At 41.2% G+C, this 13991-nt stretch overlaps 1 protein-coding gene across 1 annotated transcript in view; it reads right to left on the bottom strand.

Moving 5' to 3' along the window:
• Positions 1 to 13991, bottom strand: part of ADGRA1 (adhesion G protein-coupled receptor A1) — a 129812-nt gene that overhangs the window by 60312 nt on the left and 55509 nt on the right. Inside the window, 1 exon segment of the mRNA XM_015426896.1 lies at positions 5012 to 5157. Coding sequence (XP_015282382.1) covers positions 5012 to 5157 — 146 coding nt within the window.

The following is a 13991-nucleotide window of genomic DNA, read 5'->3' as shown; positions in this document are numbered from 1 at the left end:
TATAATCCGGCTCAGTAGCGTGGCTAATGCTCTGTGTGACCGCAGCCTGTGTTAATTATCCATCCATGGATTAGTACCACTCTGCAACTCAGGGTCTGAACTGTTCACCCTCCAAGCAGGAAAAGATTTATGCAGAACAGAACGTTCCTGAACAGCCTATCTAACCTCCACTACTATTGGGCTTTCCGATGAGGCCATATTCTGTACCATCTTAAACTCTGAAAAGTAAAAAGCACACTAAGATAGATTTAATTATATTACAGTAACCAGAAAGAAATGAATGATGTTGAAAGGCTCAGATTTGGTATTATAGTGGCCATACATTTAATTCTTGTCTCACTGTCTTTATCGTGTGAGCATCCTGTGGAGACTTAGGGAGACTTAGGGAAAAAAACCCTGTTTGCGACGGGACATGGGCGGGCGCCAGATGCCACAGACATTTAATTCTTGTCTCACTGTCTTTATCATGTGTCCCTTAGTCCAGTAGGTTTTTCATTTACCTGTCTGGGATGTCGAACTACCAGCCCACTATCCCAATTTTACACCCACAAGGATTTTTCTGCCCCACCACCTAAGAACCAGAGAGACTAGGGGAGGATGCCTAGAATGTCATCTAGAAGTGACATCATATCCTCCTGAAATTCCATCCTCCTCAGCCACTGAGCCCCAGACTCTTGGCATTTGCCAAGGCAGTGTTGGGAACCCTACAGTTCAGTGTTAAAGAGCATACTTTCCACACATAAGGTCACAGTTTCAGACTTTGGCATCTTTTTATCATGTATCAATCAAGACTAGGGTTGGCTGGCATGGCAATCAGCAGGAGTCTGGGGGCAGGGACATGGGGGATGGTCATCAGCAATGGCATGATGGTACTTCTGCAAAAACCGGGAAGTGACATCACATCTCTCTAAGAAATGCTGGAAAATCTATGGTAAAATCATAGACTTTCCAGAAATTCCTAGAGAGAACTGACATTATTTCTGGGTTTCCCCTGCAAGTGAGACACATCATCAGCTCAGTGGCCATAAAAATAATAATTCTCCTGCTACCTCTCTGTGAGATAACAATGAATACAGCGGGACCTCAGAGATACTGCACTCAGTGAAACAACCACAAAATATCCCGTGAAATAAGGCTTAGTGTTAAATGTCATAAGCTAACTGGAACGTTTATTTCATGTATTGTTTTTGATTTATGCATTGTTTATGCATTAAACATACGCCTTTATAAAAACCTTGAGTGGTAGCAGACCTTGAACATAGTTATTTCACGGGATATTTTGTGGTTGTTTCACCTCTCTGTGAGAGGCAGGAACAGGCCATCCCTCCTGCCCCCCCCACCATGGGGCTGGCAACCCTAAAGCCTGGCTGATATTTAACTGGTAATTATGAATGATGAATAGTAATTTTGGCCTAAGAAGCCAAAAAAGCCAGCCCCCTTGTTTCTCTATTCTTTTAAACCATTTAACTGATTGCCAGTTTAGAGAGCAATGGAGATCTAGCATGTCATTCTTCAATAAGACACAACACTTCCCAAATCCCAGTGAGCTTTGAACTCTAGCAGCCAAACTTCTTTTCTCATCCTGTCTTACATCCCATATAAACTACATATTCACAGTGGTTGTGATAAAATCCTCTTTGCCACATGACAGGATGATGCAGACAATCAGATTTTCTTCCTCAGTGCTCTTACCCTGCAGTAGTTTGGCTGCCTGTATGGATTTGTAAGTCCTAAATAGAGGTAAGCCTCTTGATTCCAATGCTTAAGATGATGCTATTAGCAACTTCCCAGTCACCGTAAAGCTCACAATTCACCTTGCAATCAGAGACTGATGTTCAAAGGCATTTTGAGTTTCCAAGTACTGGCCAGGTATTTTGCAGCCAATTCAATTGCCCATTAATCACATCAAGCTACACATTTAAGCAGTTCACTTTGTATGGAAGAGACAGTTCTATAGTAAGGGTTTTGAAGGCTGTCATTGTGAATTGTGTTGAAACAACAGAAGAAAAGAACAGAAACATTTCATCACACACTACTAGCAAATTCATCAATGTGCACAGGAAAATATATTTTAAAACTCTAATTGAAAAATGTTACATTATTTAATTCTATAGCATTATAAAGCATTGCGCTATGAAGCAGAAGCCTTTTTGATTATCACAGTTTAACAAGGAATAGATGAATTCAGACACTGCTAGGCCCACATAATAATCAGCTAGTGAAAAGCAATAAAATTGTACTGTGGAGACTGGCTTAGAAAAGACAAATATCTACCAATGCTGACAAGGAATATATCTTGGTAAAACTAAGTACATGCAGATCTTTTCATGTCTACAGACAACATTTTCTATGAACAATTTCTTTGCATGGATCTATGTTTTAATGACAGAGAGATCTGAGAGCAATTCATGGCTGATTCCTCCAGGGTTGTCAGCTCCAGGTTGGGAAAAACCTGGAGATTTGGGGAGTGGAGCTTGAGGAGGGTGGGGTTTGGGGAGGGAAGGACTTCAGTGGGATACAGTGCCATAGACCTCTACCCTCCGAGGCAGCCATTTTCTCCTAGTGAACTGATCTCTGTCACCTGGAGGTCAGTTGTAATCTTAGGAGATCCCCAGCCGTCACCTGGAAGTTGGCAACCCTAGATTCCTCACAAGGATTACGGTGGGTATGTGTGCAAACTTCGTATAAGGACAAGTACAAAAAGCAAAGTCTAAGCCCTTACTACGGGCTTCTCTGCACATTCCGTGTAGCCATTCTATACAGAAAACACTCAACATGCCTTTGAAACTGATAATGGTATATTTGGTTACATCTGCAGTTCTACCTGCTTGAAGAAATGATAGTGTTCCCTTTAAAACGTCATTTGTAAAATACATCTTGAAAGGCATCTTGATTACTTAATTGTGTGCAACAGTATTCTTTACTGAATCACTGCAAATATCCACATGTCCCCTACAGCAACAGTATTCTATAAAAATGTCCATCTGGAACATGGGAAACCAGTCAATTCTACACATACACTAAAACAGATAAGACTGCAACAGAAAAGCCATTCTTCATTATTACTTCGCTTAGCAAGAATTACTGGATTCTTTAGGTATTTCCAGGTATGTGTCTCTAGGGTTTATGATGCCTTTTAGTCAGCACACCATAAAATAATTTTAGACAGCTGTTAAACACTTTTGCACTTGATTGCTTCAGAGGTAGTCTTGTGGTTTCTATGCGGTTCCCAAGATATACTATTATAACTTTGTTGAATTGACAGAGGACTAATTGAGGTTATCAACTAGGAATCATCCTTCAGAAGCACCTAGCATGCCTAAAACATTTTACCTTTAATAAGCTTATTGCAGCCTATGAAAATGGGCTACTATTAATTTTACTATGAACTGTGGAGTGAATAACATTAGAATGAATCACAGACTGGGTAGCTCAATAAAAAAAACACTGCTTCTCATTTCCTCTGCAGCACTTAGAGCTTCCACTGGGTAGATTTTTTAAAAAAGAACCTATAATCAACCGCCCCTGACTAGACCACACTTTAAACAACAGAAACCCAATGAGGTAAATAAATATAGACATTGATGGGCTTTTCTGAACACAGAAACACAGCATATTTCTTTACCTTTTAGATATACACTATGCAGTCATAGAGCAGATTTCAATTTCTCAAGGTAAATTGCCATTTTTTATGCCAAGGTGGGCATGCTGGATTGAATTTGCCTGCATTTATGGCTGCTGGGCAATTGCCAAGCAATCTGTGCTGCATGACTCTCTGTCCAGCTTCTAAAGCAAGAGCTCAGTCCCTTCAGCTATGCTGAAAGATCTCCACCAATACTTCTACAATAGCCACACTCATCAGGCCCATTACTTCGAAGTAGACACTGGATTTAACTGGATTCTGCTTAGCCCAAGAAAACACAATGTAACCAAATGGTGGTTTTACATTTCTCTTCTACTAAAAGAAAGCATAAGGAGATCTGTGACCCAGAAAGGAAAAGATCATTGGGGAGGAGGCACTGCTAACAAGAATACTAACACAAAATCAACAGAAGTATGAGTACTGATATTTACGATACAGTGGCCCAAAGCCTCACATTTAGTGCAGAATTGTCAAGTTGTCAAAATTAAAGCATCAAAAAAACCCCACAAAGAAATAATACTTCTGTGGCTGGAGGCAAGTTTGCTGGCTTTAGCTTTGCTCTAAGGCTGTCCAGCGACCATTTTTCAAGTGGATGCCATGTTTAATGTTCACAAATTATTAAATGCTATTAAGCTATCGGAGTAGGCCATTTTTTCACCCTATTCTCAAGTGCTAAAACCCATTATGAGTAAAGGCACGCAATGTTTTTATAATGAGAAATAAACAATCAGTGAATAATTCATATACTGAAAAGCTAGTGAAACCCTCCAATGTGTTCCTGCCTCTCTACCTTTTATGATGAGTTAATCTTGGATTAGTCCAAACATACTTAAGGAACTTTCTGATATCTACACAGGCTATCTAGCTTTAATTATTCAGTGGTTAGTGTTTCTATCACTGAATAATAGGGTTACCAGTTGCAAACCTGATTCACAATGGGCTTGACCACATGTAGTTTCAAGTATATACTAAGCAACATCAAAATCAATTTTGGTTTGTTTGGTTTTTTAAAAAAACAAAAATGTGTGGTGCTCCCTATAGATGCGTGCCTTAACTTCAAATGTTGGGTAATTTCCAGTGAAATGTTTTTCGACATGCATTTGTATGCATAGCAGAGCACCCACATTTTAACAGTATGGTTTTTAAGATGTGGTAAAGGCACATCTGAGACCCTCCCATGGGCTATGTAGAAAGCTATCCAATTCTGGCTCTATTCGACTGCTATATATTTTGGTGCAAGTTCTGAAAGAAACCTTATGAGGCTGGAAAACAAAGATTAATGTTTTAACTATGATTTGATCTGAAGGATCTAAAAGCTTTAAACTGTAGAATAAATCCCACAGAAATAATACCAATAGTCATCCATACCTGAGCAATGGCTGTTTGGGGTAAGAAGGCTGGTCACTGTTTGGGGCAGTCTGAGGCTTTTTTGTGACTTGCTTATATATATTCCTTGCAGTAACTCCAATCCACAGCATAGTAGAGAGTGTAGAATAATGTAACACTATACCAACCTAGAATAAAATGGTGATAGTTATAAGGATCAGCAGATGGCTACAAAAATGGCACATTATAATGATCTGTCTGCTCTTTATATTTAAATGTAAACTGTAGTATTTTTTTAAATAAAAGAATTTGTGGCTGCTTAAAGTAATCTTTTTTGTAACTGCCCGACCCTTCCAATGCAAAGAAATGAAAGCGAACTAAAAAGCAGGGAGCATCTTAGGCTTAAACCCATGCTGATATTTCCTAATATCTGGCAAAACAAGTAAGATTTTTATAAAACACAACACGCAAAATTCGTGAGTTTCTCAGACTAAGACTGATTATTATCATGATCCTCTTATCCTACTTCAAGCAAAGGTAAGTGAGTTAAAAGAATTTTAGGTTTAATTAACTGCTCGGATCACGCAAATTTAAAAAAAGCCACAGCAAATTTGCGCAGACTCTTCCTCTGCTTCCATTGTGTACCATTTAGGAAGATAATTCATCCCGTCCTTTTTCTTCCACTGAGTTCAAGACATCATTTTAATTCTCACCACAACCCTGTAAGGTAGCTTAGTGGAGATAAGGTCACATTGCATGCTCCATTTGCTTAGATACTTTAAACATTACACCGCACTGAATCATCTCCCCTCCACCATATTTCAGATCATATGTGAGAATTCCTCCAAACAGGGTTCCCAATTGCAATGTAAGACCTGGAGTTCTCCTAGAATTACAAATGATCTCCAGCATACGAAGAGCAGTTCCCCTGGAGGAAACAACCAGTTTTGGGGGTGCTGTTGTTCTGCAACTTGATCTTGAATATCTCCATGTGCAATGAATATTCTCCTCCTACTGGAAATGAATTTCATACCAAATCAGAGTATAAGGTGCATGGAAAATATGTAGTGTAGTAGAGTCACAGACTGTGTACCTTTACCTATGCAGTGGGGAGTTTTATGGTGTGTGTGTTTTTAACAAAAACAATGTTTATTGGAAGTTTTCCAATTCAATAAACAAAACCCCATGCTGATGAATTCTAATTCTTTTCTAGAAAATCTTTATTCCTTTCTCCACACGTAACTTCCTTTTCTCTCCTCGGTTCGAGTTACGTTCTACCACAAAGAAAGGAAATGAGTGGTTGGGTGGACACAGGAGGCAGTGCTCCTTGATGACCCAAGAGACAACCCCCTCAGAAAGCTACCCGTTTGGGGTAGATAATAGGCTTTATAACGGTTCTAGTCCATGACTGTGAAAACTGCTCCCTTCGTGGCTACAGGTCACGTTTGAATTTAAGCTTCTGGAATTAAAGTTGAATTGATTTGCTAAGCTTTGCTAGCAGGCGGATAATAGACCTGCTACTGTTATGCTAATTGTGCCGCGTGTAATGCAAATTAAATGTATAGGGTCAATGAAAAGGCAACCTCTCTCTGTAGCATTATACCATTAACATTCAATTTAGTTTTGAGTAGTGATTGGAATGGCACATCCTGAATTTTTCTCAAGCCCATAGAGTAGTGAACTGTTGACTGATAGGTTTGGCTTGGAAGAAAGACAAAATTAATTACATTGGCTCCTTTCTTCTTCCCCACTACTACCAAGGTAGATTAAGATGTTAAAAAACAATTTTAAAAAACAGTTTTTTAAAAAAACATTGGTATCAAATATTTTGATTTAAATTGGATCTTTTTTTTTCAGTTTTCAGTTACACTACCTCCCTTATAAAATAACCTTGTTGGATTATCTGAATGCACTACAAGTAAAATGTACTCCATATGGCCAAAGGTTATTACAATTTTGAGAAAAATCAAGAATATATAAAACACAAAGATAACATTCAAAAAAGCAACCATGAAAATGGATTAAAAATGCCCAGAACGATAGGGATGTTATATAAATTCACAGTCTCTTCAAAGAGAATCCATGATCCATCAAACATACCAAGTTAAAGCTTTTCTAAATGGGAAATAATAGGGTGAAGGGAAATATATGACTTCTCAGACTATAGCCTATTATGCATGCGTGTTTCCCCTTGTTTTCACTGTGCATTTCAGTCGGGTTTTCTTTGTCATTCTGCATTGCTTTTCCTCCCTTCCGTGCTCAGTTCACTTTATGGTCGCTGTTTCCCCAGGTTCTCTGACAGTGCTTTTGTGCCGATTATTCCCTTGTTTTGTTTCCAAGCCAAAGGTAATTCAAAAGCGTGCAGATTCCCTTAGATTTGTTCCCTGCCATTTTGCTGCCCCTCAAAGGTCAGTCCCCACCCACATCAAGGTCGTTCCATCCACTCTGACATTCCGCCATTCTCCCCCCTTCATTGGTATACATAATATACAACTTCCATTTCCCACTAATTTAAAAAAATATATTTTACAAGCAGCATGTGTTTAGTGATATGAGACTATCACTAGTCTCAGATTGCTGAAAAAACAAATGTAAACTATGGGGGGAAGTTTAAAAGGAGCTGCATGAGGTTTAGTTCCCTGCTACTATTGACTTGCAAGGGAGATCAGAGAGGAGGCAAATGGCAGCATCCCCAGTGCAAAAAACAAAAACCACCCTGATTTCATTGTTGTATACAATAAAGGGGGATTGTCAACGTGGAATGAAATTGACATGAGATGTAAAGAGAAAGAGAAATTGGGATGGGAAGCCTAAAGTTTTGACCCCCCCCCCATTTTATTCTTTAGTGAAAAAAGGTTTTTTGGGGGGGGCATTTTGGCTGTCTCCAGAAGCCTAACATTAAAATGGCGGCTGAGTCATATGGATCTTCTGTGAACAGCCAAACTTAAGAATCACTTGGAATTGATACATTTAGAGGACAGAATGCAATCCATACAGGAGAGGCTCTAAAAACCTATCAAGATCATGACCAGTGTGCAGGATCAAATTAGGGAATCACAAAGAGAAAACCATGCAAACTTGCAAGGAAGGACAGGGGATTTACTATGCAGCTGCACTAGAGCATTAGTAAAAATACCCCCTCATTTTTTCAGTTTAGTGGGACAAGACTTTCCAGAGCTTCTGCCAGAGGACTCCTCCTGCATACAAGTTGCAGCCCTGTGCAAAGCAGGCCCATAGCCAGGATTTTTTAAGTTGGGGGGCATTTAAATTTCTTAGGGGGCACTGGCTAATTGAATTAAAGGAATACCTGGCTCCTTCCCCGCACCTGCCAGCGCTCAGGGGCCCTGGGCTAGATGGGAAGTTGTGGGGCCTTGACAGTAAGTGAGGGGTCCTAGCCCCAAGATGTCCCACTGTAGCTACAGGCCTGGTGCAAAGTGTGGTGGAGTTGCAGCTGAGTTTGCACAGGCATGCGCATACACATACACGATGACAACGATCACAGCTTGCAATGCCAGTGTCAGTGGGTTCTACCATGCATTCTGTATACTCAACATGTTCCCCCAAATTATGAGATCATGTGACTCCCATTTTTTACAGTGGCTGAGAACACAGCAGAGAATCCCCTAGTGTTCCGCAATATGGAAAATGGGGATTTGAGGCTGCTTGTCAGTTTTTTAAAAAAAGTCTGGCCAGTTTTGACAGTGGCCTTTCCCCCTTTGCTTGCAATCCTTTCATTCAACAAACGAACACTAAAATGCATGTGCAAAAACTGAACCACGAGGATTTAAATGGAAAGTGCTTGCTGGACACTACTGCACAGCTGCAATAAGGCAATTGTGTAATTTTTTTTAAGTTTGGATGCCACCCCCCCACACACACATCACAAGTGATGTTCCACCCTGATTTAGAAAAGTGGTTTTTTTAATTGTCGCTGTAGAATAAATACACTAGAGGAAAAAGAATTTTGTGTAAGGTGGGCAAAGAATCCAAAGTCATGATTAAAGGCTTACTGCTCTGAAAATCTGCAGAAAGATGTGTGTACCTATGCCTCACAAATATGTCACTATGGGTCACGAACTGTATTTGATATTGTACAAGTTATAAATATCCCTGTGTCAATAAAACGTCATGGACACCTAATGTCTAGGAGACCACTTAGTTGTGACTAGAAGCCCTTGCTTCTGCAAAGTTCTGTGCACTTTGTCATGTGGATATATGAAACTGCCTTATCCTGAATCAGACCACTGGAAGGTCAGTATTGCCTAAACTAACTGGCACCAGTTCTCCCCGGGTCTCAGGCAGAGGTCTTTCCCTTTACCTACTACCAGATATGTTTAACTGGAGATACCAGAGACTGAATCTGGGACCTTCTGCATGCCAACCAGAGGTTATACCACAGAATCATGCCCCCTTCTTCCCCATCAAGTTAAGTGCATATAGTCATCAAGTAAGTGTATAAGAGAGCCAAACAGAACTCTTTAGTTTTTCACAATTGCTGTCCCGCTCAGCTGATATAAACTCTGTAATAAAATAGGTATGAGAGCTGCATGGCTAGACATCTTGGATTATACTGCCTTGATCTATTTAAATCATCTATTTAGTTGCAAACAAAGTGGTTGCTATTACAATTAAAACCTATCAATATGCATGCTTTTCCAGAAATGTGGGAAACTTGGTTTAAATCATACATTTCAATTTATCCCTTTTCTTGTTAATTTAAATCAGTGACCTGACTAGCCTTGATTTAAATCAGCCCACTGTGACTTCCATTGCAGACAAAGAGCCCCCAGCATCCCCAAAACAGGAGAACAATAGAGCATGGAAATATAGAGAGTTTGTACATGGAAAGCTCTGTTAAGTCACAGCTGACGTATGGCAACCCTGTAGGGTTTTCAAGGCAAAAGACATTCAGAGGTGATTTGCCATTGTCTGCCTCTGCACAACTTCCTTGGTGGTCTCCCATCCAAGTACTAACCAGGGCTGACCTTGCTTAGCTTCTGAGATCTGACAAGATAGGGCTACCTAGCATGGGCCATCTAGGTCAGTGCATATAGAGTTTATTGTCCAGTAAATATTTAGAGTTAATATTTAGGTTTCTATTACCTAAACAAATTAAGGCTAATTATAAACATGTGATGCCTCCATAGAAAAAGAACAGCCTCATATCTGGTTCTACCCATCCTTTCTTATAACAGTAAATGCTTGCCATGACATCATGTTGTGTGTTTCCTCTCGTCCCACATCACTGGGTATGGCTAGCAGGGAACTGAACAATGTAATGATGTAATGACACACGTACCCAGTGCAAAGGAGACAGGAGAGAACAGGGCACACGGTGGTCATTTTTGGGAGCAGCTATGGGTCTGGGGGAAACATGTTTATTATTCTCAAGTCTCTTAGAGTACTGTACGTTGCCCAACTTAGGGTTGCCAGCTCTGGGTTATGAAATCCCTGGAGATTGGGGGTAGAGCCTGGGGAGGGTATGGGAGGGGCCTCAGCAGGATATAAAGCCACAGAGTCCACCCTCCGAAGCAGCCATTTCCTCCAGGGGAACTGATCTCTGTCATCTGGAGATCAGCTGTAATTCCAGGAGATCTCCAGGCCCCACCTGCAGGTTGTCAACCTTAGGCCCCATTGTCTGCCTGTGGGAGCTGTCCTAGGCCTGAGTCATTATGGAAAAAGGAAACCTTCTTATAAAACAGAAATTTACCTTCTTAGAGAGATGGAATAACACTGTGTAAGATGTTGCCTGGATATATGTGACCTAGTAAGATAACAGGCAAGATCTCCATGAAAAAACAAAACGGCTCTAGTAACAGACAAAAAAGCATAATAGATGGAGGTGGCAGGAGGTCATGCTGACAACATTGTTGAGAACTTATCTGCATTAGAAGACAGCTTGTGAAACCTCTCCTTCCCACCTGATTGGTGAGCTGGTATATATGAAATGTCCTTTGAAGACACCCACAGGAGTCAACAAGTATCTGCAGATGCTCCCTTCATTTGACCAGCAACGAAAATCTTTGGAAGGAGGGGGGAAAGCTGCCTGGGGGAGGTGGCTTTTTTCAGTGAGAAAACAGGATGGGGAGAAAAGGTTGAAGAGCCCCTCTTCCTTCAAGCCATTTTCCTACTCAGAAAAGCCAGTGCCAGTGCGGCAGCTGCATTTGCAAAAGAAATCACACACTGTTAAAATGAAGATACAAAATAAATATATAACACACAGTTTGACCTTTTGAGTCCACAGTCTTCAAGGTCAAATGCTGTCCTGTGACACTGTGGTTCCACCACATTCAGATAAGTCAAACACCACTTAAAAGGGAGATGGTTCTCCTGTTACAAGTTAAGACTTTGCTCTGAGGGGGACTTTGGTTACACAGTGTTGAAGAAATCAAAAGCTGCCCTGTGTGAATTTGATTCCATGAGGTTCAGGAGGTCAAAACTTTGCCTCTGGTGTGAGACTCTCTTCTATTAGATGTGGTCTTTGTGGTAAAGCTTTGTCTCTATAGAAGAAAACAGGGGAAGATAAATGTGTCTTGGGAAGACTTTGTTTGTTCAGGAAAAAAAATATCTCCCCCTTTTTGAAGAGGGAGACCCTCACTGGGTACTTCCCCCCTACTTAACTGCTACCCCACAGAACAACTGAGGAGGAACAGGCTAAGTTATGTCCAGTGAAAGGGGATATTCTTAAGGCATTCAAAACATAAGGCCATTCTGCTTGTTCTGGGATCTGCCGATTTAGAATCTCAAATTAAACAGCTTAAAGCTGTAAATGAGGAAAGCAATACAGCGGTGTGGGCTATTTTGAAACAAAGAATGGAGATCACTCAAAATGCGGGAGGGCAAGAAGAATGCCAACAGCAGATGGATGCTTTAAATGCAAAGAAGGGGATAACTGCAACTGCGACATTTGGCTGGGCAAAAAATGAGGACATGAATTTAAATGGAATTGTGGGAGAAGTCTAAATGGCTTGCTAGTGGGGGGATCCCAGCTTGCGTTCATGTAAGGAACCAGCATTTGAGAGGGACTGATTAGTTCAGAATGGCTCCCCAGTGGAAGAATTCCTAATCACTAAAGGGCCAGAGCATGCTAGGATTTGGTTTGCAGATGTTTCTGGGGACAATCGAAAAGGGAAACATTTAACCAGATTTGCTGCCACACTGATGGATGATGCAAAAGATGTCAGGCAAGGGTACCACGTGAACACTGAATGCAAGGTGCAGTAATCACAGCTATCTCAAACTGCCCTTTAGACAAGACAGCCATTTACCCAGACTCAGAATGGATATGGAACATCATGTCGGCTTGGTTACCAGTTTTGGCAAAGAATGGCATCAGGAGTTTAGATGGCAAACCCACTGCCCATGATGAAATCCTTGGTCTGTATTGTTTACTCTGACTGGAAGCAACTCTCCTGGGACTCAGACAGAGGTTTCTCACTACCACCTGGATTTGCTAGGAATCTTCTGCATGAAAACAGATGCTCCACAACTGAACTACAGCTGCAATAACCTGGGCACAATGAAATTTAAAAAAAATGAAGCTAGGAATACCAGAAAGCCTTCTTTAGCCATGCTAAATACTACATAGAACAGCTACCAAGCACTGCTACAAATAATAAATTCCTCCATGGTGGTAGTGGATCCATTTTCTAAGCAGCCAGAGCAACTGCCAAAGCCCTAATGCTGCATGCTTTATATTTGCAAACTTTATATTCATCATAGAAGCACGGGCAGAAGACAGAAGAGGAAGGTTACATTTATATGCAATGAGGCTTTTGAGAAATGAGGATGTCCTTATCTAGGGTTGCTAACTCTGAGTTGGAAAATTACTGGAGATTTGGATGTGGAGCCTGGGGAAAGCAAGGCTTCGGGGGGGAGGGTCATTTTAATGGCATAGTGTCATAGAGTTTAACTTCCCAAGCAGTAATTTGCTCCAGGGGAACTGATCTCTGTAGCCTGGAGATTAGTTGTAATTCTGGGAGGCCTTCAGCTCCCACCTGGAAGTTGGCTGCCCTGCATTTATCCTCCATCCGACACACACACACACTCGGAGTATTTGAACAAGGGCTCCAGGGAACATCTGTTCATTATTGTCAAGGGATGAAAACATATAATTGCTCGCTGATAAGAGGTGAGCACGATGTGGGGAAACCTGTCATCTTTGGTTCGAGGAGGTACTATCATTTTGGGTTGCTCCCATCCAAGATGGTCTGGAAGCTCAGTTTCCTAGCTTGGACAAAAGCTTTAAACAGAAGCCACATTTTATTTATTATTTATTGTTCACTCATTTAGTTATTTATACCCGTTCTTCCCCAGTGGAGAAACAATGTGGCTTACAGCATTCCCTATCTTCCATTTTATCTTCACAACCACTGAGTGAGGTAGGTTAGGCTGGCAGCGAGTGAGGATTTAAGATTATTTTCTTGCTTCAGATCCTAGTTGAGCACTCTAACCATGATGCTGCACTGGCCTGTGGGGACCTGGTGTGGCCAGGCACTGCAGTGCAAGAGGTGAGGGATTTAAACCCTTTTCCTTGCATCATTGTCCTGACCTGTAAATGGCTTTGCAAAGCTACTATTTGCCCTGTTGTGCAAAGCATGTAAGCTTGCTCCAGTTGGGTAAACAGCACCTCTATAGGTCTGTTTTAAGTCAAGAGAACAGCACCAGGAAAAGAGGTAAAACCAGGGGTCATTTCATAGAAGAATAGGTGCAGGAGCTCATCAGCATAACTCATTAGCAGAACTTATTTGCATATGCCACACCCCCTGACATCACCGGAAGGCAACACCCACCGCTCAGGCTCCACTGGACTGTTTTGGATTGTTAGCTATGGGGGGGGGGGAACATGCAGATCTGCTCTAGCAGAGGAGGGAGAGCTTGTACCTGAATAAACCTTGGCCTTAAAGGTGCCACTGAACAGTTTTGGATTGCTAGCTGGGGGTGGGGGGAATGTGCAGATCTGTGCAGTAAGGAAGGAGGGAGGGGAAAAAAGACAAGGAAAGAAGAAGGGAAATAGGGAAAG

Source organism: Gekko japonicus, unplaced genomic scaffold (assembly GCF_001447785.1).
Source record: "Gekko japonicus isolate JY-2015 unplaced genomic scaffold, Gekko_japonicus_V1.1 scaffold35, whole genome shotgun sequence".
Taxonomy (NCBI): Eukaryota; Metazoa; Chordata; class Lepidosauria; order Squamata; family Gekkonidae; genus Gekko; species Gekko japonicus.
The sequence above is the reverse complement of the archived record's forward strand: the minus strand, read 5'-3'. Positions and strand labels throughout refer to the sequence as shown.